At 45.1% G+C, this 24,527-nt stretch overlaps 1 protein-coding gene across 4 annotated transcripts in view; it reads left to right on the top strand.

Annotated features, from left to right (window-relative positions):
* The window catches only part of CTNND2 (catenin delta 2), a 953,172-nt gene that overhangs the window by 916,340 nt on the left and 12,305 nt on the right, over positions 1-24,527 (top strand). For all 4 annotated transcript variants that reach the window (XM_057541331.1, XM_057541330.1, XM_057541332.1 and 1 more), the window contains 2 exons: positions 18,274-18,400; positions 22,279-22,410. In XM_057541331.1, the coding sequence (XP_057397314.1) occupies positions 18,274-18,400; positions 22,279-22,410 (259 nt within the window). The remainder of the gene's footprint in view (positions 1-18,273; positions 18,401-22,278; positions 22,411-24,527) is intronic.

The raw sequence follows: 24,527 nt of genomic DNA, 5'->3' as shown, positions 1-24,527 counted from the left end.
TGAGGAGCCTGTGAACCGCAACGAAGACCCAATGCAGCCAAAAATAAATAAATAAAATAAATAAATTTATTTTAAAAAATTGCAGTTCATACTTACTTTGATTTCTCTGTTTCTGCAAACTTCTAAATTTCCCTCTTGGCTACCAGTGTCCGTGAAGGTTGTCAATACAGTCATCAGCTTAATGACAAGAAAAATTTACGTTTATCTCATTCCCAGCCAGTACAGATCACTGCCGGTGTTCGTGAGACATTAGGTCCAAGACCAATATAGTGGGGCTTCCTAAACACAAATTCCATTAACAGGCTTTGGTTTTAAAATTGGCGTGGCCCATTTTGCTTTCAAATGTTATTTACATAGCAGTCACTTAAAATGTAAGCTTGTTTATCACTTGAACTCAGACTTGAACAAGATTTAGCATATGATTTTTAGGCTTTGAATCAAAATCTTCTTTCAATTCTAGTTAAATAGTTCTATGTTAATGTTTAATTATTAGAAATGCAAACAAGATCTTCACATTTACTCTCATGTTGGGGCAAAATAACCTCTTATTAAAGAATTACAGCCAGCATGCCTGAATGTTGCACTGGATGGTGGTTAATTCCTAGCTGGTCATGGTCGGCCCCTAGGTCGAGGTGCCAGCCAGGAGGTCCCCTGCCAACTCCCATGACATCTGCCTTATGTAGGACATGTTCCTAGAGTCCCAGGGTGAACATGCCAGCCCAGCACAGCAGCTTTTTGTCCTTTCCCGGCTCCCATCTGCACCTTCAGACAAGCACTGGTCTCTGGGTCTCAATGGGACTCAGCGGGTGAGGCCCCTCTGCCCCAGCAAAGACCCTTGGGAACTCCAGGCCACCCTAGAAGGTTCTGAGAAAAGGCACAATAGCAACATGGAGTCATCCCAGGCCATCCTGTGTGATACCACGGGAACCCTTCTCAGGGTGATGGATCTACGGGAAGTCGTGGAGCTCCAGGTACAATGAATCTGCTCTGTCCTGAGGCACAGACGTGTCCTGAGATGGAGTGAAGAAGTAGCAGGAAGCCTCGGGGCATCACGGTGAGAATGCCTCTGAGCATTGGGTACCAGAAGACGGTGATGTTAACTGAGGGGGCACCACCTCTGTTCTACTGTCTTGCTTCTCCATGGGCTGCTCGCCAAGAAAGCACGCTGAGCCTTTAAAACAGACCCTGTAAAGTCATCATGGAAAGGGACAAGGCGGTCCCTATTGTCAAGTAGACAATTTGTCCAGTGTTCGGCGTATAATGCTGAGGCTCATTATTTCGCTCTAAGTATCTCAGAGGGCTTCAGAGACAACAGCATCTACTCAACCACTCTCTGAGCGAATTAAAATCCTGTGTTCATAAATGCAGGGATCAAATCAAAGACAAATCAAAGGTCAGAATCCAACCTGTTGACAATCACCAGGGTTCGAAACCAGACTCATTTTACCCCCACTAATAGTCGTGTCCCCGTGTTTCTACAGTTGTGTTCCTGTAGGGCACCCCATCCCCCTACCCACCACGTGAAACGTTGGGATCTTGCACAATGAGCTTGTCTCAGAGAATGCCCAACCACCTGTGCTTGAAATAGAAAAAGGTGGTGTTTCTGCGGATAGCGATATTGTATTCACTGTTGCCATTTGGATGAGAGAAACAAAGCATAAAACTAATCTTTAAAGATAGACTCTCAGGTTGCAGGTACCATTCAGCCAGTGAGTAATGAGCTTTGATGGGAGTGGAGTCATGCCCTTCACGGCCTGAATCGCGCAGGACTCTCTTTTCTTACTGCCATGGGATTCATCTCATTGGCCCTTGCTACCACTGCACTCACAAAACAAGAAATCAATAAGTAATTATGGATAGGGAAGGGCGTGCCTGCAGATTTCCTCAAATGTCCAAACTACAGTGGATGAGAGAGTGGACACAGCGCTCCGTGTTGTCTTTCGCAGCTTCCAGGAGACTGACCTCTGTACCTAGATGAGCCAGTGGTCCTGATCCCTGCGAACTGAAGTCACATTTCATGCTTCACATCCCTCATCACCCTCACCTGCTGGATATTTAAAAATCAATACTGGATTGCAGCGAGAACCAGAAAGATATTTTGAAATACTGTCGAGGAAAAAAACACAACATGATCAAAATTCAAAATTTTGATCTTTAAGCTTTGCAGCAAGAAGAGCAAGAAATACTTTGATACTCGCTTTAGCATGTTGCCATTTTGAAAATTAAGAGATTTTTACTTGGGGAGTATCTAAGATGGTGATAGAAAGGTGGTAAATCCTCTATAGAAATAAATTAAACGACTGAATGTAGAGCTGTCATTTGAGCAAGGAAATTGCCTACCAGGAATTTATTAATCTTTCTACTGCGCTGGAAAATCCTTCACCAAGAGATGACCGGAAGGACGTGAAGACTTTTGGCCAGACTCTTAAACAACCTGAGTGCAGTGTCCTCAAGACTCAAAATTGTAGCTCCTTGAGTTCTTTCTTTTCTAAATCACTGCGTATCAAGCTGGGGTAGGAAACAAAAAGGCTGAGGTTAAACTCAGCTATGACACACATTCGCGTGTTGATTTTTTGTATTGACAAATAGGGTCTTCCTTCATGAGGTCCCCTAACCTCTCGGAGACAATTCGCAGACACTAATCATATGATATCTGTCCAAAAACAAAGGCGCAAATGGGAACAGAAGCAAAAATCAATTGTGCAAAAGTGGAAATCAATGCACATGGCAGTTTCTAAACAAGAAGTGAGTAGTTAGAGCTGTTGTGGGACTGGACCTCCAAGTTGGGGAAAATCCTCCTGAGCAGTGTCCAAGCTGAATGTTTCCTTCCTGCCTCTGCTCTGCCAGGTCGCTTTACTGTAACATTTTAAATCAGAACCTTCGAAAATACCCCAGAGACAAAAGGCAGAGGAAAAGGATTGAATCAGGAACTAGAAAACTCACTAAGCTTTTTTTTTTTTTCTTGGAAGTGTAATTGATTTACAATGTCGTGTTAGTTTCAGGTGTACAGCAGGGTGATTCACTTATACATATATATACAGTTATATATATATGTATGTATACATACACATACATACATATATATGTACGTGTATGTGTATTCTTGTTCAGATTCTTTTCCATTATAGGTTATTACAAGATATTAAATGTAGTTCCGTATGCTCTACAGTAGGACCTTACCTTGTTGTTTATCTCTTTTATATATATTAGTGTGTATCTGTTAATCCCAAACTCCTAATTTATACACCCCCCTTTCCCCTTTGGTAACCATAGTTTGTTTTCTATGTCTGTGAGTCTATTTCTGTTTTGTGAATAAGTTCATTTGCATCATGTATTTAAATTCTACATATAAGTGATATCAAATGATATTTGTCTTTGTCTGACTTACTTCACTTAGTATGATAATCTCTAAGTCCATCCATGTTGCTGCAAATGGCATTATTTCATTCTTTTTTTATGGCTGGGTAATATTCCATTGTATATATGTACCACATCTTCTTTATCCATTCACCTGTTGATGGGAGAGGACAGATCTATCATCTGTCATCTGTCATCTATCCTTTAGGTTGCTTCCATGTCTTGGCTACTGTAAACGGTGGCACTGTGAACATTGGGGTGCATATCTCTTTTCAAATTAGAAAATAACTCACTAAGTTTCATGTAAATCTACCACCATTCTTGTTATTTACTTTGGGCAGTTCATTCAAACTCACCCCACCTATTGAGTGGATCCCAGTAGATGGGATGAACTGCATCTAAGAGATCCTTAATTTGACTGGGGAGAAAGAACATGATCAATTTCTTCTCTCTTCCTCCCTCCATCTGCCCCCCACCCTCTCAGAAGCTGTTCCTTCCTGTGTCCCAATGCCCCCTACCCCCCCCTTAAGGCTCTGGCAGGGGAGGGGGATTAGCAGAGAGGAGAGAGAGCCCAGCCCATGCGGTTGTAGCCTGGCATTGGTATCCCGCCTATGACAGATGCCCACGTGCTGGCTCCTTCTCTCGTGGGGGCAGTGGCGTGGTTTGCTCGCTGGTACCAGCCTCCACCTGAGGACTCCTGGCCTGGACCTGGCGCCTCCAGCTAAGTGCCCCGCACTCTCCATCCACCTCAGGCTTCTGCTTCTCCACTGCACATAGACCAGAGCGGATACAGATTTTGCGCCTTGGAGCTTAGGTAGTTTGGGTAATCCTGTTTAAGAAGAATATACTCTATGAATATAAAATTTCCTACAGGCCTTGGAGGGGGGTCATGCAGTGGACAGGCCTGAGACCTAAGCTTCTTAAGCTCCATGGTCGGTCCACCTCTGGCACTGAGTCTGTGCATCGCCCTGATAACGGTACTGCAGACACCGGTCCCTGCAACCCCCAAACTCCAGAGAGCCTGTGGTCAGGCGGAATAAGGAGTTCACTTCCCGGGCTTCAGGAGAGGAAGGATGGGGAATGCCCAGCCCACTGACTGCCTCCGAGGAAGCCCTCCCCACTGGCTTTCTCCACCCGCCAGTGAATTCTCAGCCTAATCTTATCTAATCTGGAGATGGAGCGTGTCTTAATGCTGCAGAACCTTATTTTGTTCTCCAGTTTCACAACTATGAATGGATGATCTAATTCTTTACTTTGAGGATATATCTGGAGCAATGGGGCATCTGGTATTCACTGCTTTGGGACCTTAGCCAAAACACAGACAGTGGAAGAAAATTATATTCACATCCTGTCGCAGTACCTTGTTGCAGGTATTTAATCATCTTAAGTTGTCCACAAGTCTGATCAATTGTGTCTAGCACACCCCAAATAAACATGGCTTTAAAACAAATTAATTGCTCTCTGTTAGTTTCCTATTGCTGCATTAACAGATTACAGCAAACTTAGTGGCTTCAAGAAACACAAATTCATGATCCTACAGTTCTCGAGGTCAGAAGTGCAAACTGGGGGTTTCACTGGGCTGAAAAATCAAAGTGTTGGTCCTGGATGCACCCCTTCCTGAAGCTGTCTAGAGAATCCATTTCCTTTTCCAGCTTTTGGAGGCTGCCACTCTCCTTGGCCAGTGGCCCCTTCCTCCATTTTCTAAGCCATCAGCATAGCTTCTTTGATTTTCTTTCTCTGCTTCTATGGTCACATCACCTTCTCTAAATGCCACCCTCTTGCATCTCTCTTTAAGGACCCTTGTGATTGCACTGGGCCCACTCAGATAATTCGGAGTAATCTCCCTCTTTCAATATCTTTAACTTAATCACACCTGCAGAGTCCCTTTGCTACGTAAGGTAGCCTATCACAGGTTCTAGGTAACTAGGACATGGATATCTTTGGGGGGGCACATTATTTAGCTGGGTCTCCATCACATGGCCATACAAACTGCAAGGCAGGCTGGGACATGTGGTCCAGGTGTGTGTCTAGGAAGAAAAGGAAATGGATTTGTGGCAGTTCTGGCCACATCCTCCTCCCTTACACGATCTCCTCCCGGGCTTCTCCACTGCCGCTCTCCCCAGGGTGTTCTCTGAACTTGCAAGCCTCCATCTCAGTCTTTTTTGCAGACTCCTGGTCTTCCCTGAGGCATCTTTGCTTTTCATCCTATTCCGTCTAGTGGAGATGATCTCATCTGGCCCATGGTTGTTTTCTTGTTTGTTTGTTTGTTTGTTTAAATAAATTTATTTATGTATTTATTTAATTTTGGCTGCGTTGGGTCTTCGTTGCCGCGTGGGCTTTCTTTAGTTGTGGCGAGCGGGGGCTACTCTTCGTTGCGGTGTGCGGGCCTCTCATTGCCGTGGCTTCTCTTGTTGCAGAGCACAGGCTCTAGGCGCACGGGCTTCAGTAGTTGTGGCACGTGGGCTCAGTAGTTGTGGCTCACGGGCTCTAGAGCGCAGGCTCAGTAGTTGTGGTGCACGGGCTTAGTTGCTCCATGGCACGTGGGATCTTCCCGGACCAGGGCTTGAACCTGTGTCCCCTGCATTGGCAGGCAGATTCTTAACCACTGTGCCACCGGGGAAGCCCCTGGCCCATGGTTTTTAAATACATTTGAAGGCCAATGGCATCCACATTTATTTCTCTGTGTGATCCTCACTCCTGAACTCTAAGCTTACAGATACACAACAACCCACGTGACATCTCCACTGAACTAGCTCACAAGCTCTAACCTTCCACACATCTAACACGTACCTCTCAATATCTTCCCCAAATCTATTCTTCCTACACTGTTGCCCATCTCTATAAAGAGCACCTAACCCACCTGGTTGTTCTTTCCAGAATTCCAGGAGTTATTTAATACCTCCTTTTTCCTTATCTCACTACATTTGGCACCAAGCCCTGCTGATTCTATTCTCTGAATATCTCTCAAATCCAGCTACCTCTCCCATCCTTATTTTCACATCATCTGTCCCTAGGCCTGATGAGATTGCTGCCTGCTTGGTTTCGTGGAATCTCCTTCACCATCTTCAATCTCTTTTCCCTTAAAAATTCAGAATACACTTTTATAAATCCAAACCTGACCCAGTCAGTCTCCTGATTAAAACTTCTCAGTGGCTTCCCGTTTCTTTCACTTTCCTACCCGTCTCTCCAAGCTCACCTTCCTCAACCTCAGTGCCTTTGCACTGCATGGGCGAAGGTTCATTCCTCAGCCAAGAATGCCATCCCTCCTCTCCCACCAAGCCTGGCTATTTCAATCTCAGTTTGTCTCTTCCTGAAGGTAACCTCCCTCTCCAACTCTCCAAGGCTAGTAAAGATTCCTCATAATAACCTGTGCCTTTTTCTTCCTGGCTCTTTCAGAAATGCAATGTGATGTAATCCTATTTTAAACGTCCATCTCCCCTTTATCTTCCCCTCGGGAGCCATGCCTACCTCTGTCTCTGTTCTCGCCCCTGTACCCAGCACAGGTACTTATTAATGTTTATTAAACAAATCCAACCATGTAGCTACCCCAGAGTTTAAGATCAGCAGAGGGCTCATTCCGTGACTCCGCTTCCATTTCCATGGTTTAAGGCGTTCTGAAGCAGCGCGGAATGTGCAGACATTGAGGTTGGGACCCAGGGTGAGCTTTGAACTTGTTGGCCGCTGATGAGTATAGATGCAGAATACCTGGCTTTTCAAATGTCAGAATGACTTTGCTGCTAGAAGCCAGACATTTGGATTTGTCAACCTGAAGATGGGACTTTGTTCAGTTTCACCCCAAATGTAACTTTGCAGCACTAGTTGGAACACAAAGGCCATTGTTCAAGATCATCCACATCAGATCTTTGTTTTAAGGCCTCCAAAGTGATGCCAGGGAAACAAAAGGCCTGAGCTGCTCCTATTTCAATGTGCCAGGTGGTTTTCTGCATTCCCTTTGGCACCAGTTAACTACTGGTAGTTAACCATGATATACTTTCTTCCACCAAAGTGTATCAATTTCTTTCCAACTTGTCAAATCTTCTCAGTAATATTGGTTCTTTAGAATTAGTTCAATGGTAATAAATGGAATTCCTAAAATGGATTTACTCAGTATTTGCTTTTAAAAGATGGTACATACTGCAGAAGACTCTTATCCTTCTGTATCCTGTACCTTTAAGTAGCCAAATCAATTTAATTAAATTTCATTAGAAGCACCAGAGCTGAAACAAACTAATGAAAGTAACCGGGTATGTCAGGTGGTATTTACTTCTGCAAATACTTCCTTTTGGCCCTTAAGATTTAGTTTAAATATTTAACTCTAATCGCTTTTGGAATTGTTGATGGAATTAGTTTTAATGAATCTTTTAACAAACAGTTTACCTTAAAAATAGATGGAAGCTTGTTTTATTACAGCCAGGAGGAGCTGTGGTTTCATCGACAGGCAAAATCTGGCTTGGTCTTCAATCACACAGACTCTGAATATTCTATTTCCATGTTTTTCTCTATAATACCTTTTACTGAAGTAAGGAGGATGTGTGTATAACTACGGCTAATTTGGAATCTTTTCTTTCTCTTCATGTGATTACATCAGTAGGTTTATTCCACTTAAAAAATGACTGGAAAACTGGCACAATTTTGAGCAATTAAGTTTTTCTTAAGTGAGCAGTATCTCAGCTGGTTACCTTTTTCAGCGGATGGCAACAACTCAGGTTTTAACTTTCATTTGAAAAATAGGTTCCTGACGAAGTGATTGAAGTACAAGCTGTAAGTGTTCTGGGTTGAATGAGTGGACGAACTTGGTTTGCTTAAAGCCCCAAGGATATTCAGCACACTTTCTTTATATCTCAAGTCATCATAGCAAGTTAGAATTGACAAGCTCTATGGGCCGAGAGACTTCAAGGACAGCTAACACAAAAAGCTTGTATTTGTTACTTCAGAACTAAAGAGTCTCTGTATGCCCCCTGAGAAATCCTTGTTTAGATGCCAGCTAAATCTTATCAAATTAAGGAAGCGCCAGAACTGTTTTCAAAGAGAGGAAAAACATATACTGGCGTAACAGTGTCTTAGTATCTATTTCGGGGGCCAATTAATATCCTCAGTGGAAAGAACAACTATTCTCCATTTTCAAGGTTAATTATTTTCTGAAGCTTTTGTCCAAGTCAGAGATGTCACTTATCACTAGAAAAGATTTGTTACATCTAAATTCTTAGAAGATAAAACTTCCAAAACTCACTTTGAAAACAGAACTGCTAATGGGAACCTCCCCGTTTAACTTATCCATCACAGCTGTAGATATTCACTAACTTTGTCACTTTCCACCCCACCCTGGTCTAGTCACTGAAGGGCGCCTCTTCCAGAGGTCAGAGATCACAACATAAGTAATGTGAAATCCCATGCCCTGTTTGTTTGGTTTTTTTAAAATTTTTATTGGTGCATAGTTGATTTAAAATGTTGCATTAGTTTCTGCTGTACAGCAGGGTGAATCAGTTATGCGTATACATATATCCACCCATGCCCTGTTAATCTCATCGCCTGAAGCACGTTGATGAAGATTTGGTATTTAACCCCTTTTCTCTAACCTCCCTCATCAGCAGATTCTCCGAACAGCCCTTGAGGTATTCACTCTTCCTCTCCACTTCCGGCCTAAACTCTTTGTTACACAGATTGAACAAGTTCTCTCCCTAATCTCTTTTCCCTCCTGGTCCAGCTGGCAGTGTCCTCCATCCCTTCTCTGATCCAGCGCTAGGGGCGGGGCCCACTGCCCTGCTCCGCTGGCAGTGACAGGATGCTCTTTGGCGGTCAGGGAGGAGAAGGTCTGGGAACACTCCCGCCTGGCTCGTTTCATTCCCGCACAGCCACATGCCCTGCACACCTCCTGTTGGCACGCACAGCGCCCTGTTCCCGCTCCAGAGCAGCGACCCTGGTCATCAGTGTTCCCTGCCCAGTAATGTTGCCACAAGGTGACCCCCTCCAGAAACCTGCCCGTCAGTCCAATGGACACATGTCACACCTCACAGCAGGTGTGGGCCCCTGTACCCAAACTAAGGAACATTGGAGCATATCTAATGAGAAATGTGATGCGCTCTCCCTTCTCCTCCTTTTCCCCCAGCTCTCCTAAGGATTGTGTTTGGGGAAAACTGAGTGTATTTGATGTGGACGGAGGCTCGTGGTTTCTGAGCTGCAGGATGCAAGAAGCAGTAGAGATTGGGGGCGGGGCATGTGCAAGAGGTAAAGATATACGTGCTCCGAGAGCTGTGAATGGAATCAAGTATAATGATGCACCAGAATTATTTACAAGATTGGTTAAAGAGGAGACAATTTTATATACCTCACATTGAAACATGGGGAACGGAGAGAAATTACCATTTCACGTAGAGTAGGCAATCCGTAGGTACCAGTTTACCTAAACCGACACTGCCTTCAGCCCAGCAGTAAGTATGTCGTAAAGGACAGATATACCAACAGCAGCAGAATAGACTGATGAGGTTACTCTAAGCTAAAATTAAGAAAACAGAAAACTGTAAGGCTCCGATAACCTTCATTTGTTATAGAACTGTACGAGTGTAAGAACTGTGGAGTTAGCAGTAAAGACTATGACATTGATTATCATTGCATTTATAACAATTAATGAGGTCATCTTAAATCATTGAATCCATCTAGCAGCATTTATTAGGCACTTCTGTATTGCAGCTACTAGGCTAGAGACCAGGAAATAATAAGGCCCAGCCCTGCCTCACAGCTGGGCAGATGGACAGGCTTGCAGCAGACATAAGTGTGAGATCATAGCATTTTGTTCATAGCAGGCAAGGAAAACCATAGCTGTATTGCTAAAAGCTCCCCTGAACCTCAGAGGCATGATTCATTTAGCAAGAGCGATTGAATGAGCACGTGCTGCCTGCCTTCAGTTTACCCAGCACAAAACTGAGCCGGGTGAGTAAGATTTGACAGAAAAAGAGAAGGTGTTGTGTCAGGTCTCAGAGCTGCCTGATCAAACGTGTAGACTGGGAAATTGAATCACGTGGCGATTGCTGGGTAATCGGGTGTGATTGGGGCTCATTGCGGCAGGCGGGATCGGGGGCCACCTCTCTGCTCTGAGGTTGGACCTATTTTTGTTCCTGTAGAAGTCAGTGCCTCATCTGACACTGAGAAATGGAGTCGAAGACCTAAAGGCCTCCTAGGATTTAGCCCTGTAAAATGTATTCTGTATCCCTATTAGTCACTGCCAAGTATGCATGGAAACTCCAAGCCAGTGGTTCCCAGCCACGCTATTCATTAACATCTCCTGAGTGCTTTTGAAAATACCAACGCCCAGACCTTACTCAGAACAATTCCAACAGAATCTCAGAGCCCGAGGCCCAGGCAGGACTATATTTAAAACTCCCAGAGCTGATTGAATCATTTTGCCCTTAATTTATGGAAAAGAAACCGAGACAGAGCTGACCAGTCAATGTGGACCTAATGGGTCGTGGGACAGAAGGGCTGACTTGAACAATTGTCTAATTCCACCTCTCTCAACAGAGACACCCAAGGTGAAAGCAGGTTTGAGCCTTGACAAACAGCTCTATTCATTTCTTTGCACACAAACCTAAGATATTCACGTGCTGATCTGAAATGAATGTCCTGCACGGGTTCCAGAATAAGAGGCTATGGGGCGGGTGTGTGTTGTACTAGCCTCATGTAGATGGGTCTGAAAACCACTTAGCCCCTTCATCTGGGCTCTGTTTGTGGAAGTCTCTCCACCAACTCTCTCTTCGTGGAGATGTTTATAGGATGGTAAAATATATATATATAAAGGAGATGGTTATAAATTCAGGGGCCTCAAAACACTTAAGGGAAAGATCTGTAGGAAATAGTGACCACCATGTAGTCAAACTGTGAGGACCCAATGGTCATGAGGCTGTGAAGAAAGTTACCTTGATTCTCGCACTTTCTGGACCATTGAGAGTAACCATGAGGACGAGAGTAGCTTTGGGGAATAAAACAATTTCATAAAGAAACACGCCGGGAACTTTCATACAGAAGCTGAAACTGGTGGAAGGACAATAAAAGGGTAAGATAAAGAAAATCAGATTATTTCTGGTGGCAATTTAAAGTTCAATGACTTTGAAATCCTCTTCTCTTTTGGATTTCTATTTCTTATACTTGGAACAATTTAACAATCTCCAGTTTTAAGTTTAATGTGTTAAAAATAAAAACCAATCTGAGGTGCAGATATCGTATCACATTTTTGACATCTTGGCTGTGTCTTGAGCTGAAGGGCACAACTTTGCGGTCATTTTGCTGGAGGTGAAAGACAGATATTAAAAGAGTTCTTTATCATCAATATTAAGGATTAACGGTCCTGCCCTAGTTAATGTGGCTATTCTTCATTCTGTTTCCTTCCTTGAACTTTCTTATCTAAGCCAAAGTGATGGTATGAAGGGGAACTGTGGTTAAGCACCCAATAGAATTTGGGGAACAACCTCTGGTCTACAGAGACTTAAAATGTTAAAGAGAAAACATCATCATCAAAGAGGCAAATAGGGCTTCCCTGGTGGCGCAGTGGTTAAGAATCTGCCTGCCAATGCAGGGGACACGGGTTCGAGCCCTGGTCCGGGAAGATCCCACATGCCGCGGAGCAACTAAGCCCGTGGGCCACAACTACTGCCTGCGCTCTAGAGCCCGTGTGCCACAACTACTGAAACCCGTGCGCCTAGAGCCTGAGCTCTGCAACAAGAGAAGCCGCTGCAATGAGAAGCCCGTGCACCGCAACAAAGAGTAGCCCCCGCTCGCCGCAACTAGAGAAAGCCCGCGCGCAGCAACGAAGACCCAACGCAGCCAAGAATAAATAAATAAAATAAATACATTTATTAAAAAAGAGGCAAATAATGATTTAAAAGCTATGTGCCCAAGTTGTGTGTCTTTCTGTAAACCACTTTCAAGTCTTTCTGAATGACAGTGGGAAGTAAATGAATAATAAATTTATTGCAGGCTGGCTAGATAACAAGTATGCCCATGGCTGGTTGGTTAAAAGAGATGTTAGCTCAGCAATAACTTTCCCAAAGAAAATATATCTTCATGTCCTTCTTCTTTAGAAAGCAAAACTTTGTTTTTTTCAGTAGAATGACTAAAAATTTCATGCAGTAAAGGATGTCAAGGGTCATGAGATCTACCCTCCAGGTAGTTATTCAGCATCACTGAAACGAGTGTAGATTTATCTGCACCCTGGTCTCTAGCATCCAAGGTTACACTCTTCCATGACGTGTGGAAGGATGTGCCGTCAGAATTAAAACCGAGGTCCCTTCTGGGCGTTGGTGACGGTCGTGATGGTGGAAGTCTTTGTTGGTCATCACACCTTTCACTCTGCCTCCGTGAATGAGCGGGAAGATGGACATGGAGCGGGGACCAGGTCACCTTCCTTGCTCCTCCAGGGTCTCCCAAGCTGTGGCTCTAATCCAGAGCCTTAACTGGGTTTCCACTCTGCCCTGTTCCCCAGACTCCCCCTTCCCACCTCCACTCAAAGTTTCTGTGCCCACATGCATACGATCACTGGCCACAAGCAGAGGTGTCTGGCTGGGGCGACATTCGCGGTGCCTCTGACACACTCCCTGCCATCCTCAGGTGTCCGCTAATCCCATCACCCACAGACAAGTCACCTGCAAGACTCACCTCTGTCACGCAATTGTACTCTCAGAAATGGGTCTTATAAAGGATTTGAAATCTTTTTCTGGTGCTTTCTTATGAGTTTCTTCCTTCATAAGACGTTTTATTATTACATCCATTTTGCTGACACTTCCAGAGATGTAAATACTTACCTGGTCCCATTGGAATCTAAGCGTCATCAATTGTGAACCGTTGAGCAAAACATCTCCACTCACCTGCGTAAGAGGGAGACGCTGAGTACAGTGCCGCTCGCCAAGCAGAACCAGACCTGGACTCATACCACCTTCACGTCTGGTGTCTCCTTTGGTCTTAGGACATATCAGATGTTAGCCCACATTCTTATTATGAAATACCTTGCCCACCTTTCATGACATATGGGGTATCATGACTTATTCATGACCAAAGAAGCCAAGGGTTTGATTAAAGCAATTTCCTGAGCCACTCCTTGGAACCCTGCCCCCCCCCACCCCCTGCAAAGAATATCTTCTAAATTGCAAGTGAGACAAACATAAAATGGTCTGCCTCTGTTTGGTCATATTTGAGGATTTTTGCTGTCAACAAAGCATTCCCTTCACAAGAAAGGAACGTCTTCTTAAAACAGATTTTTTAATTGTTCCCGTATGTGAGTAATGGGTCCATTCACTTCTGAAGTACTTTACAGGCTTTCGTAAGACTGCTCTTCCCCTGTGCCTGCTGCCATCCTCTGGAGGGTTTAAGGGAAACGCCCAGAATCCCTCAGAGACAGCACATTTTCTCCTCCTGCCCTGACACCTGCCTGTTACCACGGCTCCCACCCTTCCTGGGAGAGGTTTTAGCTATTTGCCCTTAGACCCTCCTTGCCTCGGTCAACACCAACTGCCCAGGACTCCTGGCTCAGCCATCATTTCTGGACTCTTCTCACTCAAAGGCTCTAAATAACCAGTAATCCACCCCAGTATTCCCCTTTTCTCCCTTTCTCCTACCCACCTCTCATCCTTTCCCCCTTGAACCCACAGGCTACTGTCAGTAAGACCCCCTGTATCCAATACCCACCCCTTCTTTTCTCAGTCTTCTTGCTGTGACACCGGCTGTCCGCAAGGACACCCCCCTGCCCCCGGCAACCCTCTCACGTGGTGGCTTGTCATGTCCCATCTGCTCTGCCCCACGTCACTAGGCTTGGAGGCGGACTGGGTATCTCCCTTGCTCCTCTGTGCTCTTTCTGGGATGTTCTCCTCTCCTCCCTCAAGGAAACCCCTAGCATCTGTGAAGTGTCCCCTTCCAATAGCTCTGACCCTCTTCCCATCCTCAGTCCACTGGCTAGCGTTCATTCCCCGTCTCCTCCCTCAGTCTTCACTTTCCTCTCTACCCAGCTTAGATTCCGTGGGCTTCCGTGACATGCCCTTTGCATCCCCTTGTCCCTGTCTCCTTCCAAGTCACTTTTCTGACCACCCCTATCCGATTCCATCTACTCACACCTGCCCCAGGGCAGCTGAATGTGGCTGGAGGAAAACAAGCCACCGTGGGGATGAGTCTTCTCCTTTTGGATTCATTGCCATGAGCCTCAAGTCACCTCTCAGCTCCTGGCCACCAGACTACATGGCCACGGTCAGCCTGCACCCCGCCTACCTCCAGAACTGTCTCACGCTTCTCTTCTTGCTCTCTCCTTTCCTCCTCCCTCCCTTCCCCTCGCCCCTTCCATCCTCTGAATTCCAGCTCCTTCTCACTCTCAGCAGATGGATGACCTCACTTCTCATCCCCACGCCCCCTCCGGAAAATGTCAGAAGACACAACAGGACTTCCTCATTGCCCCATCACCAGACCAGCCCATCTCCCTGCTGCATCTGTGGCTGTGCAGCCTGTCTGTCTTCTCTCCTGATTCCATGGCCCACAACCCCACTGCTCACTGAATCCCATCAACCCCTCCTTTCTTAAGAAGTGTTTCCCTCTCTTCTCCTGCGTCCCCAGTTTTTCTTCCTCTATGTCGAGTCATTCCCATCAGCATGCGAAATGCCACAATCTCTTCCAGGTGATGTATTAAAACTTCTCTTAGTCGCTCTAGCTCTTGAAGCCCCATTTCTGGGCTCCCCTTAATCATCAGCTTTTGCCAAAGGCTGTCTGAACTCACCATTTCTCCACCAGTTCTCACTCTCTTTTGAGCCTACCTGAGTTAGAGATTTACCAACCAGACCAAAGAAAGTACTTTCATTCCAGTCACGCTGACTTCCATCTTCCCAAGGCCAAGGGACTGTTCGTGGTCCTCCTTGTGATTCAGCTGGCCTCCTTCTCCTCCTTTCTGCATCTTCTTTCCTGGTCTTGCCTGACATCACACCCTCTGGTTCTGCGCCCAGCTCACTCTGCTCGTTCTGAGTGTCCTGTGAATTTTCTCCGTGCTCTCTGTGCCCTCTAAGTATTGGAGTGTCCCAGCCCTGTGTCCTCTGCTTTCCTCTATTTGCATTCACGTGCAAGGCTTCCATCTGTTCTCTTAGCTTCAAGTGATATCCGTATACTGAACTGCAAAAGTTTACCTCTAAGTCTGACATCACCCCTGAAATTCCAGTTTTCAGGTTCTGCTTTATTCTCTCTCTTTTCTTTCATGTCCAGCAGGCATCTCTAACCCAGCACATCCCGGATGGCAGTACTGATCTCACTTCCTAAAGCCACTGCTCTTCCAGTGGTCCCCTGTCTCAGTGAGTGACATCTCCAGCCCCCGTTGTTCATACCAGCAGCATCGGGGTCAGGCTTGATTCCTCTCTCCCACACCCAGTAGCCGAGTAATCAGCAAATCCAACTTAGATGCAAAATCTGCGCCTTGCTCACCACCAGCCCACACCCAAGCCAGGGTCATCTCTCCCTCCCTCTAGTGGAATAGCTCCTTAACTAGTCTCCCCATTTCTGTTCTACTCTCCCCACACTGTCCTAGACACTCAGAAGGCTTCTTGTCTTCCTGGTCCCCCTTGCTCACTCCCCTTCAGTCACAGAAACTTTCTGCTGTGCTCACATCAGCCAAGCACTTTCCCACCCCAGGGTCTTCACCTCTGCTCTTCCCTTGGCTCGGAAACCCCAACCTGTGTCTTCAGTGTCTGGCTTCTTGTCATCTGCCAGGTCTCTGCCACAACGTTAACTGTTCCCAGAGCGCTAGCCCAACCACACGCCGTCAAATAGCATCTCCTCACCTGCATTCCTCAATCCCCTCAGCTTGCTTCCAAGGACTTATCAATATGCCACATGTTTTTATTGACGTGTAGTTGATTTACGATGTCTCAGGTGTACAGCAAAGTGATTCAGTTATATATATATATATATATATATATATATATATATATATATATGTATTCTTTTTCAGATTATTTTCACTTATAGGTTATTATAAGATATTGAATATAGTTCCCTGTGCTCTACAGTAGGTCCTTGTTGTTTATCTGTTTTATAAACAGTAGTGTGTATCTGTTAATCCCAAACTCCTAATTTATCCCTCCCCCCTTCCCCTTTGGTAACCGTAAATTTGTTTTCTATACCTGTGAGTCTGTTTCTGTTTCATAAATAAGTTCACTTGTATCAGATTTTTTAGATTCCACATATAAGTGATATCATATGATATTTGTCTTTCTCTGTATGACTTACTTAGTATGAGAATCATCTCTAGGTCCATCCATGTTGCTGCAAATGGCACTATTTCATTCTTTTTTTATAGCTGAGTAGTATACATACATTGTATGTATGTGTGTGTGTGTGTGTGTGTATATATATATATATATATATATATATATATATATATATACATACATACCACATCTTCTTTGTCCATTCATCTGTCGATGGACGTTTAGGTTGCTTCCACGTCTTGGCTAATGTAAATAGTGCTGCTATGAATGTTGGGGTGCATGTATCTTTTCAAATTAGAGTTTTCATCTTTTCAATTTGCCACATTTTAGTGCTAACATGAGTCTTCACTTGTTTACTGTTTGACTTTGGGTGGCCCATTAACTTTCTAAGGCTCAGATTCTTCCTCTGTAAAATGGAGCTAATAATAGTATCCAGCCCATGGGATTGTTGAGAATATCTTGCCATGGAGTAAATACTCAATAAGCACTAGGTAGTAGCTTTTATAATAGCATACTTCTAATTTTGGCTTTATCCTACGGGTCAAATAGAACAGGAATAATGAGAACTGCATAATGAAAGACACAAATATTGAAATGAGTTTAAATTCTGTTCTTTGTTAAGTTTCATCCATTTATGTTTGCAATGATGCTTTATAGAGAATTGAGTCCCTTAAAAAGGTCAGAAAAAGAAAAAACCAAAAGAGTTAAAAATGGTTGCCTCTGTGAAGCAGGAACTGGGAGTGGAGCAGGTGTCTGCTTTTCCTTGATAATGTCAGTACTCTTTGACATCTTGCTTTGAGAAAACTAAACTTGAATTAAAGAAGAAAAAAGACTGAAAGGAAATACTGTGACATCTCAACAGAAGTTCTCTGGGGAGGAGGAGAGTGGAATTGTTGGCTATTTTTATTTTCTTCTTTATGCTTTCTAAATTCAAAAAATGATCCATAATGTATTTATATGGCTTTCATGATGAAAAATGGTATATATGCTTTTCCTATATTAACCAGATATTAGAAGGCTAATGGAGGATTGATTGGTAGGAGGCATTTTGAATATGCTCTACATTGAAAAATATAATTCCTGGGGCAAATCAGAGAACGTAGCAACCTGGGTGTGCATACTTGGCAACAGTCATGCTGAAGGCCTTGAGCTGGTGGGGACGGGGCATTTGAGGCAGAGAAGGACCTTGAAACCATGTAAGGGAGATAAACGGGAAGGGACGAAGGGAAGGGACGATGCTTCCCGGCATTCTGATGACTAACAGATTGGTCCCGAGGAAAGAAGAGTAAACACTTCGGAAAACTTGGAGGTGGTTGAAAAGAGGGCCAGACAGAGCTGGAGCCAGGCAGGCAAAAAATAGACAGTTTCAGGCTCATTCTGAGCAGCATGTTTTCATTTAAATACAGTCTTCAGGCCAAAGCAGGTTTGCAAAGAGACCATTTATCTCACAGCTGGGGAGGAAAGCAAGCACTAAGGGCAGGCCCTCCCCGAGTCAGGCTGTCTGGAGGGAGCAGGGGGTGGGTCTCAGTTACCACTCCTCTCTGTTGACCTGGATGATGGAGGAGCAGAGATTTGAGATCTCTCCTGACAGACTGGAGAAATGTTTTGCAAATTCCAGCGCTTGGAACGTCCAAGTGTGAGGAGGTGAGGCATCTCTCTGCCTTCCCCAGTTAATAGGAGCTGCTGTCTATTGCAGGATGGATGGTCACAATATCACTTCGTAGCCTCATCTTCAACCATCGAGAGGGATCGGCAAAGACCCTACTCCTCCTCCCGCACACCCTCCATCTCCCCTGTGCGCGTGTCTCCCAACAACCGCTCAGGTAAGAGGGGCCCCGGGCCAGCGGCTGCTTCTCTTGGATCCAAGGCCCCCCTCCCCGACCCCTTAGCTGACCCCACAGACAGGAGGGCCATCCCGACTGGGACATTTGCTAGAAATATCAAATGAATCTGTTTTCTTTTTATAGTGGTGGTGACTTTGTTTCATACATACACAGACTCAGAACAAACATCTTTCTAACAGGTTTCTAACAACCTCTAACAGGTGTCACAGGCATGAAATGCACATCCTGGACCTGCATTCAGGGAGGAATAGGAATATATAAAACCGCCAAGTGTTTGTTTGCAAGTCAGGGTTTTCCATGGACGTTTTACCCACTTAAGATAGTTTAGGTTGCATTTTATTGATTAGATTTGGGATAACAGAGTAGGGGAGAGAGGGTATGCTCTCTCCTCCTTGAGAATGACCTACATTTGAAAACTGTCATTGAGGCTTTCGTTACTGTTCCGTACCTGATTTGCTTTTTATTATTACCTGTAAACCAGCAGATAAATCATTTCATATATTCATATTACAATCAACTATAACTTTTAAATCATTCAATTTAATTTTTTCTAATTTTATTTCATTCTTTTGAATTTTTTTATCAAAGTATAGTTGATGTACAATATTATGTAAGTTACAGGTGTCCAATACGATTCACAATTTTTAAAGGTTATACTCCATTTATAGTTACTGTACAATATTAGCTGTGTTCCCTGTGTTGCACAGTATATCCTCATAGCTTATTTTATATGTAATAGTTTATACTTCCTAATCCCCTACTGCTATATTGCCCCTCTCCCCTTGTCTCATTCTTATTAGATTTGGAACTAACTTTTCTTATCTCCTTGTAAAGATACCTTATTTTTACACCCTTTTTCAGTGACATTATGTAATGCCAAGGATTAAAGACATAATTAAAGGCAAAATATGAGCACACTGTTAGTATATACGTGATATAGATTTTATTGTTCTTTTATTCAATGTGTAATAAATAATTTTATATGGGTGAACACACACACGCACAGATAGAGGCTTTTATTTAAGAAAAGTTTCTCCTTGCTCTTCGCTGCCCTCCTCCTGCTGAGGAAACTATATTTTCTGGAACTGAGTCTCAAGGGCATGGCACGGAGCACTCCCCAGCAGGGTGGCCCCTCTGCCCTTGAGGATGTTTGTCGTAAAACTTTACGCCATACTTTACTGTCATAACGATGGGGAGAATCAGAAATGAATGGGGAATATTTGACTGAAATAAGTTCCCCTCTCCCAGCCCCGTGAAAACTTATATTTTTAGCGCGGTGTTATCGCGTCTAACATTTAGCCCCATGCTGAACGAGAATTAGGAAGCCCCGTGTAACTGGAGAAACTTCCACCTGCCTCAGAAGCATGGAGGTGGCCTTCTACACATGTTATTTTCACAGTTCTTAAAAAGATAAAGAACAGTGAGTCTTGGAAGCTAAAGGACAGTGTCTTTAAGAGCTCTAATTATGAAGAACCAATCAGTGTCAGGAAGATGGAATAATATAATAGATTGGAAGGCGCCCAGAAAGAGAAGCAGAGCCTTACAGGATGTCAGCATCCCAGGGATGCAGGTGGGGCACTTCCTGGTGGTTCCCAGGCAAGGCACTTCGAAGACACCTAATATACGCTTGTTGGCGTGTTGTGATTTTTCCAGGAGTATCCTCCTGGTTTACTGGAGACTCGGACCACTGTGTGTGAGGTCTCAGGAGATAATTACACACTTGACATAGTTTAATAAACCCCACCATCTGTGCAATATTGGATTCTCATTTTAAAAGCTTTGGTCAAGAGGCTGCAAAATATTGTCCCTTCACGATTGCCTGCCAGTGACTCATAAAAGGCCAATCTTTATGCAGAAGACCTAGGAGCAAGGGCAGGAGGGGACTCTCCCCAGAGAGGAAGATGGAGAGAGAAGAAAGGAGATGGGGCAGAGGTGGAGGGGGTGAGCGAGACGCAGCAGCCTGTGTTCTGAGAACACTCAGGAACTGGACCCAGAGCCCAGTTGAGTTACGTGGAGCAATTGCAGGTTTCTTCCCTGCCTTCCCATTGGATTTACACCCAGAAATTCTGGTGCAACTGGCTGGGGGGCATGTTCAAGCATCAACGTATCTTTAAGTATTCTAGGTAACTAATTCTGATGGTCAGCTAGGATTGGAAATCTCTGAGGGTTTCAAGATCTCAGCAGTGAGCCTTGATTTTATTTGGCAGGTCTGAGAGGTGGGTAGGGGGCCTTTCAGGAAAGGATGGGCAAAGGCCCCCTCTGTTACCTTCCCAGCGCTTGGCTAAGACATCCACTGAGCCATCTTCTGGTTTCACTTCCTCACCCAATGAAGAGCTCCTCAACTTCAGAAAGTGTGCTGAGACTCGTGTTTTTGTCCCCCGTGTCTAGCACGGGGCTTTGCACATAGAAGATACTAAGTTTGGTGAAATGAATCAAGTGACTCAGATAGGCAACAAGCAGGCCCAGTAGGCTGGAGCTGGGGGACCCTGCAGAGGGTGTGAATGAACAGCTGAAAGATAAACTGAGGCTTGATTGGGGAGGGGCTTGGACACTAGTGAAGGAAAATGAGCTTTATCCTAAAACTCGGAGTTCCCCAGAGATTCACCAGGCATGCTTGCTAAATTTGGATTCCTAGGCCCAACTGAAAATTCAGATTCACAAGGTCCAGGGTTGGGTTTTGTGATCCCCAGGTTCTCAGGTGAGTCTTAAGGTTAAACAAGCTTACGAAGCACTGCCCTCAGGCATGGAAGCTGGGGAAGGCTCTGGGACGGAAGAGTAGCACGGCTGCACTCAGAATGGGTGAGACGCAATTGACTAAGCTCGGGATGCGAGTGGCCTCATTGAGGAGCATGGAGACCAATGTGAGGTCAGCCCATAGGATGGGCGCACGGTAGCTGCCTTAGCGCCGGCACACACACTTGACCTCCACTTCTCCCAGCACATCTCTGCACTGGCAGGGCGGCTTAGTTGCTCGCAATCCATCCGATCTTTAAAGAAAACTAAACCTCTTTTTGTTTGCTTCCTTAAGTCCAAGTTCAGCTTTTCCTCTGTTCTGGGCCCAGTTTGTTAAAGAATCGTGGAATTCCTAAGGGAATCCTCTAATCACAGCCCATCACTGAAGACATGAAGACACAAACGGTTGACAGGGCTCAGTCCCCAGGTCCGACAGGCAGCGAGGGACCGGGGCTCAAGGTGTGTGTGGGAGATTGTTAGGGGCGTTTGAGATGGAGCAAGGACCCCCATCAGGAGACAGGTGCTCTCACGCCACACCCCCAGCCCAGCCCCCAGGCTGATGGAGAAGACCTCGGTGGGTGGGGCTCTACTGGTCCCCCACATCATCCTCTGCCTTCCTTTAGGGCCGTTTCTGCATGAAACGTGTTTAAGTAAAAGCTCATCTGATTTAATCAGGGATTCTTCAATATCAGTAATCGCTCCTCTGAAAGACATCTAATTTTTTCAAAGGAAGGAAGGAAGAAGAAAAGAAAGGAGGGAGGGGAAAAAAGGAAAAGAAAAAAGAAAGAAAAAGCAACGAAGACGGATCTCATTCTTGAAACTGTCCTTGAGCAGGTCACATCCCCACGAGGATGTCTCTGTAGGGAAGATGCTCCCGGGATATAGTCCTTAATTCCCTGCCTCCAAGTTGCGTGTCCCCTTAACTCTAAAGCACCAAGTGACATGGAGTAAGGGAAGGGGGAAAGACAGGAACCAAAAGAACAAAAATAAAAATCGTCAGGTCCATGTACACATACTGACCTGTGTTGAGCCAGGTGCATTTATGACTTTACCTATTTGTGTGAAAAGCTATACGTGCTGTGGAATGAGACACAGAAAGTCATCCTTCCAATTTCTTTATGTAGCAAGTGCCCCAGCTTCACCTCGAGAAATGATCAGCCTCAAAGAAAGGAAAACAGACTATGAGTCCACTGGCAGCAACGCCACTTACCACGGAACTAAAGGAGAACACACTTCCAGGAAAGACACCATGACAGGTGAGCTTGGCTGTGCACGGTTCCTCTGCAGAGTTGGTGACAGGACCTGGGACAGGGCAGAGGGCTGGGACATCAGGCTTCAGCTGTGCTTGGCAGCTTGGCAGGACTTGAGAGCTTGATAGTGAAGATTCCCAGGGATTGGCCATGATGAGATGAAGCTGGAGGTATAAAAACGGAGCATCTTATTCCTGGAATAGCTAAGAGAAAATGCTCTCTGCACAAATTTTTTCTTCTGTCTTTCTTCCCCTACCCCTCTCCTTCTCACTTGCCCAGTTCATGATATTTTCTCAAATTAGAGAACAAGGTCACCATAGATTTCTTCTTCGTTGACATAACCCAAGATGGTGGGCCAAGCTTTGCCCATTAGGATGGGGAAGAGAAAGAGGATAAGAAAAGGAAGGGAGGGAAGGGGAGAGGATGGGAGAGAAGCAGAGGAAGAGAGGATTTCAGGGAAACCCACAGAACTGCTGTGGGCGTTTTCCCCTCTTGACATGAAACCACTCTCTGGCCATGACAAACTCCCAGGAAGATTCATCAGAACCACTGACCTCAGTTTCCCTAGCCCTTCGTCCTTCGCTCCCCCAATCACACCCATTGGCTCATCAGCTGGGACTCTGTGGAGGCCAAAATTGGTGCCGTTGCCCCCCAGCGCGCCCGGGCCAGCCTGCCTCGTGGCCAGCCTTGACTCAACTCTCCTCTTACTCTGTACCACTCTCCTTGGGGTGGGGCTCGATGTCCTCATTCATCGTCCCCTCCAGGCTCCCCCCACACCTCCCTCCTGTCCCGGTTTGCTCCTCGTCCAGGAGCATGATTTGGCGGTATTGATGGGGGGCAGGGCGGCGGGGGTTATGCCTTGAAAGCAGAGCTGCCAGGACCATCAGGATCTCTAACCAGCGATTCCACACTCTTCTTTGCCACGTGGATGTGGAGATGGGCCCCTCCTGGAAACAGACCATAGGGACTTCAACAGAACAGGGTCAGATTAGGGCATTCATAAAACTGCAGTACAAGGGTGCAATCCTAAACAGACACTGAGACCCTCTTATTCAGAAGAATCTTAAAAGCGTGTGGTAAGTCTCCCTGATATTATTGAGGTGTAGACCTGCTGGGAAACAGAATAGACAAATTGGATGATTTATTGACATGTCTTTTGGACCCAGGACGTCTAAGATAAATTTTTCTCGTGGTAACTGTATTTACCCCAGAGGCCATGGTTTCCATGGTAACTCTCCCCGGCTGCAGAAAGGAAAGCCTCATAAACAGATGCTCGTGGTACCCAGCCCAGCTCAGCGCTCTGCCTCCACGTACACACTCCACCAGGGAACGCCTCACCCTCACGCCTGAAACATCCCCTGAATGGAGAACTGAACGCATGGCGTAGCACATACCTTCTTTTTTTGTTTTGGCTGTGCCCCACAGCATGTGGGAGCTTAGTTCCCCGACCAGGGATTGAACCCGCACCCGCTGCACTGGAAGTGCAGAGTCTTAAGCATTGAACCGCCAGGGAAGTCCAACATAGGACGTACCTTCTGATTCTCGTTCTCTGGTTCTTTTTTCCCCAAAAGTGTTGTCCCCTGTTGTAGATGAGCATGAACAAAGAAGCTCATGAGTCTGAATGCCAAGTCCCCAGAGTCGAGATATTCAGTGGAGAATCTAATTTGTACTGATTACTCCAGAGCAGTGGTGACACCAAATTCACCTGACCCCTTCGTTTTTCGATTATTAGCGCCCTAGGTAGCTACATCATCAGCAGGCAGGGATAACAAAGTGAGACTATAATTACAAGAATAATCGTGAAATCGACTGCACTGTTATTATTTAAGTTGATCTTTTCTCTTTAACTCTCTTGGCCGGTAGAATCATTCAGAAGGTTTTTCACTGTGGGTGTGTTTGTGTTGAAATAGTTCCAGTGGTACATGATCCTGCTCTGCACACATCAGAAAATAAAAAATAAAATCTAATATGTCTCTAGATGTTTAATCTTCCTAGAAAATGGCAGGGATCTTGACAACTGCAGCAATGAGATATATGTAACTTTTCAAACTTATTTAGAGGCTTAAACGCTTTGCTCTAACTTACTTAAAAATGCAATTCAAAACTACACTGTCAATCATGTA

The sequence above is a fragment of the Balaenoptera acutorostrata genome, chromosome 2 (genome assembly GCF_949987535.1).
Source record: "Balaenoptera acutorostrata chromosome 2, mBalAcu1.1, whole genome shotgun sequence".
Classification (NCBI taxonomy): domain Eukaryota; kingdom Metazoa; phylum Chordata; class Mammalia; order Artiodactyla; family Balaenopteridae; genus Balaenoptera; species Balaenoptera acutorostrata.
Note: the sequence above shows the minus strand (reverse complement) of the source record. Positions and strands in the feature narration are given on the sequence as shown.